Source organism: Pteropus vampyrus, unplaced genomic scaffold, assembly GCF_000151845.1.
Source record: "Pteropus vampyrus isolate Shadow unplaced genomic scaffold, Pvam_2.0 Scaffold228, whole genome shotgun sequence".
NCBI classification, from domain to species: Eukaryota; Metazoa; Chordata; class Mammalia; order Chiroptera; family Pteropodidae; genus Pteropus; species Pteropus vampyrus.
In genome coordinates this window covers 1,182,723-1,186,463 of record NW_011889009.1, presented here as the reverse complement: position 1 = coordinate 1,186,463, position 3,741 = coordinate 1,182,723, and the positions used below count along the sequence as shown (strand labels likewise).

At 41.3% G+C, this 3,741-nt stretch overlaps 1 protein-coding gene across 1 annotated transcript in view; it reads right to left on the bottom strand.

The window, feature by feature from the left end:
- PHKB (phosphorylase kinase regulatory subunit beta) overlaps window positions 1-3,741 on the bottom strand; it is a 122,740-nt gene that overhangs the window by 8,112 nt on the left and 110,887 nt on the right. Inside the window, exons 28-29 of the mRNA XM_023519650.1 lie at window positions 1,304-1,438; window positions 344-473 (exon numbers count right to left, since the gene is read on the bottom strand). Coding sequence (XP_023375418.1) covers window positions 344-473; window positions 1,304-1,438 — 265 coding nt within the window. The remainder of the gene's footprint in view (window positions 1-343; window positions 474-1,303; window positions 1,439-3,741) is intronic.

Below are 3,741 nucleotides of genomic sequence, written 5' to 3'. Positions count from 1 at the left end.
GCAAAAACTTGGGCCATGGGGTCCCTTCAAACGGAGAAAGCTTCCTCGAAGCATCTGAATTATGACAATATAATAAATTTTGATTAAATACAACTTTTAAGCAAAATAGCCATTTGGTAAAGCAAGGCTTTTGTACAGAAGGACACTAAAGTTGCAAAATGAACGTGACTCATTTCCAGTCCTATTGACCACACTTATTTTCCAGTACTTCCTCCCTCGGGCTTTCTGGATGCCTCTGTTTTAACCCTCCTGAGAGGGTAGAATAGGCAGAGCGGCTGCTTGCAGCGCAGAGGAGGGGTTCCCCACCGCTGGCCCCCCCACAGCCCCCGACGCAGGCGCTGACCTGCGGCAGGTGCCTCCCAGCCACCACGAGGCCATTGGGCGTGCGCTCCAGGATCTGCCACACCCGGTCGTAGAACCCGGCCGGGGTTCTGTTCAGAGACCCGTTGATCTGACGCCGGTCCAGCCAAGACCTGTGGACCGAAAGGAGCGAGAGATGCCTCAGAGCCAAAAAGCAGGCTTGTTCCGGCAGAAAGCGGGACTTTCAATATGGATTAATGTTCCAACAGCCAGCAGTAAAAGCCCAAATCCATCAATGATGCATACTTCATCATGCGTTACGGAGATCGCTAAATATTTCATAGTGAAAACAGAGCTTGCGGGGAAGGAGAAAATCCCCTAGATTTTACAAAATTTAACAGGCAACATGGTTTTCTCTATTAAGTTACAAGGTTAAAAATCTCACCATGTGATCGAATGACTTCAATACACAAAAGCAGCTCCATTTAAAAACACAGGAGCAGCCTAAATAATTATATCATAGCTTTTTCTGTTATTAAAAAAAATTCTTCATTTCGATGCAGTCCACAAGTCTCTGTTTTGCTCTAACTCTAGCACAAATGAAGTCTAAGAAAAGGTTCAGCCCTGAAGAAGGTTACAGTCTACTTCCCGAAACAGGATTTAAGCAACGTGACTAAGCGGAACCTTTATGCCGAAACGTTGGGAGCAGGTGCTGAGTACTATGAAGACTCAGAAAGAGAACTGGCCAAAGAGGTATAAAGTGTTACGTTCTACACAGAAAAATAAAAATCAAAAAACGTTATTAACTACACCTGAAAATGTACAGAATTAAAATCAATACAGAATCACAACCGAAGACAGATATTTCCATGAGCATCTCTGTGCACGCTGTCCACCTCGTAGACGACCCGCTGCACCTTGTTAATATCTTATTTCATCTACATATCAAAGTTATGAAGTCGGTAATGCAGAGTGTCCTGCAGGGGACCAAGGCCCCGCTTACCTTCCGTTCTGCTGAGGCTGGAGAACGTCCAGCAGAAGCCGCTTGACCTCACTGGGTGACAGCTGACATAAGTCTGTGGCTGGCTTGTCCCCGCTGCGGATCCGCAGCTCGTGCTCCATGGCGTGGATGATCCACCTAGAACAAAACGGGGAGCGTGAGGCCATAACCCTGGAAATAAAACCACCGGAGGCTTCTCGCGGCAATGCCCTCCACAGCGCCGACCCCTCCAAAGGGAAACGAAGAGAAGCCTCGGACTTCCTGAACCACTGACGCCATTGCTCCCGGTGGGGTTATGGGGCGCGGTCGGACGTATGGATGAGGCCTGCTCCTGCATATGCGGTAAACGTGAAAACAGGGTCAGAACGTAGGTTCTTGACAGAGGAGACTCTACCGATTTGGCATGACGGCATACGGTCCGCGGACAGCTGCCACACACTATTATCTTCTTAATACCAGATACGTGCGCAGAACGAATAGGGTGGAAAAGGTTCATTTTAAAAAAAGGACTGAGATATTCTGTTACACACACACTCCTTTCTCAGGAAGGATAAGCACTTTTCCTCGCTGTCATTCCTTCGTGGCCGGAGGGGGCAAAGGAGAAACCCCTGCCTTTGAGATACAGGGACATAGTTAAAACATAATTATACTAGTAGATTAGAGGATATACTTTAACCAACAGATTTCAGAAGAATCTTCTTTACAGATATTTAAATGCTGTTCATAAAATAATTTTTTACTACGGAAAGAATTTCAATATAATAATTTAGGCAAGCATTTATGGAACACTATTTGTGTGTCCGGTATTTTCCAAGGTATAGTTATATGCCTAGAAATGCCTAAAATATTTAATCATTTTATGTGTTAAGTAATTTGATTTTTTAATCTGAGAAGCTTTTAATAAGTATTTTTATAGTTTCGTTTCGTTTCTTTCACTTACTGTATTCTGAGGAAAGAACTCAGATAAACTAGTTATGCAAAACGAAGAAAACTCTGGAAATTCAACCATGCCTTAGGGAGTCGGAACACTACACACTACCAGGAAAACCTAGGAAGCAGTTTCACACAGCAGATTCCTGTGCTTTATCCCTAAATCCTTCAGCAAGTACTGAATGACAAACAAGAAGAACGTAGCTCCACCCCTGGAAACTGGAAAAAAATGTGCAGTTTACAACCCACACTTCTCTAATTGGGTGAAAAGAAAAACCAGGCTAAACCCACGTCATTGCCAAAGACTAGACTTTCTTTACTTGTTCATCTTCGTTACGAGCAACTACCTTTCCTCAAAATGTCCCACGAATATAAAAGTCCCAAGAGTATAGTTACTTTGGATGCGTTGATGTTAAAGTTGCCTATGAAATTAGCTGTTTCAGTGACCCTACAGTTACAACAAAATGCCCCATGGAACTTTCTTTAGATTAAAAAAAAAAAATTCTATTTTTGCTTTTACAGGTTAGACAGAGTTGTCTAGTTATTATTTTCTTTCTTTCTTTAGTTAACATTAAAATTTTACGTTTGTGGCAGCTTAGCATGAGAGAAAGAACGTCAAATAAAAAATCTGAAGACCTGCCTTTCGGTCTCCCCAACAAGCCAATGGTATGAAAAAAAGGTGTGTGGGGGGAGGGGGGTGCCGTTCTAGACAAAAAGTGACTTAAGAGACAACTAATGCCAGGCAGGGCCCTTGTTTGGGATCGTGATTTTTTAAAAGTAATTTTGAGAATAAACAGAGAAATCTGAATAACACAGGGGTTTAGGTGATGTGAAGGAATTATCGCTCATTTTGTTGAGTTTGATAATAGTACTGTCATTATTAAGAAAAGTTCTTTTTTAAAGAAAAGAGGTAGTTACTAATATTGAAAAGTAAAAGTCAAAATGTCTGGGATTTGCATTACAATCTACTACAGGAAAAAAAAGATGAAGCAAATATAGGGAATGCAAATTACTAGCAACTACTTACACCACTTAAATAACAGACATGTGGGAATTTGCCAAATTATTCTATTATTCGACATTGAAAAGTTTTCATAATGAAAAGCGAAAACAATAAAGACAGATGTGAATACTGATTCTGACACTTATCAACTATGCCCCAATGGCAAGTTGATTTTCAAATGGGAACATTACTATTACTTGTTCAGCTCACTACATGGAATTATTTTGAGGAACGAATAAGATGACATATGTTAAAAGGTTTTTGAAATTATAGAGTCATAAGAATGCTGCCAAACTCCTTTTACTAGACTTTCTAGACTCAGGCTGGGGGAAGGTAATCCAGCTTTTTAATTCAAGTCGTGGAGTCACCCAAGCCAGTGCCACGCCTTCGAAGTTCAGGAGGTACCCTCTTCTAAAATAAGTAACTTCTTTATTTTTAAAATGCTTTTTAAAGTCTTCCAAGATTTCGAGTTATTAAAACTAAACATAGTCTATCACATTTACCTTTT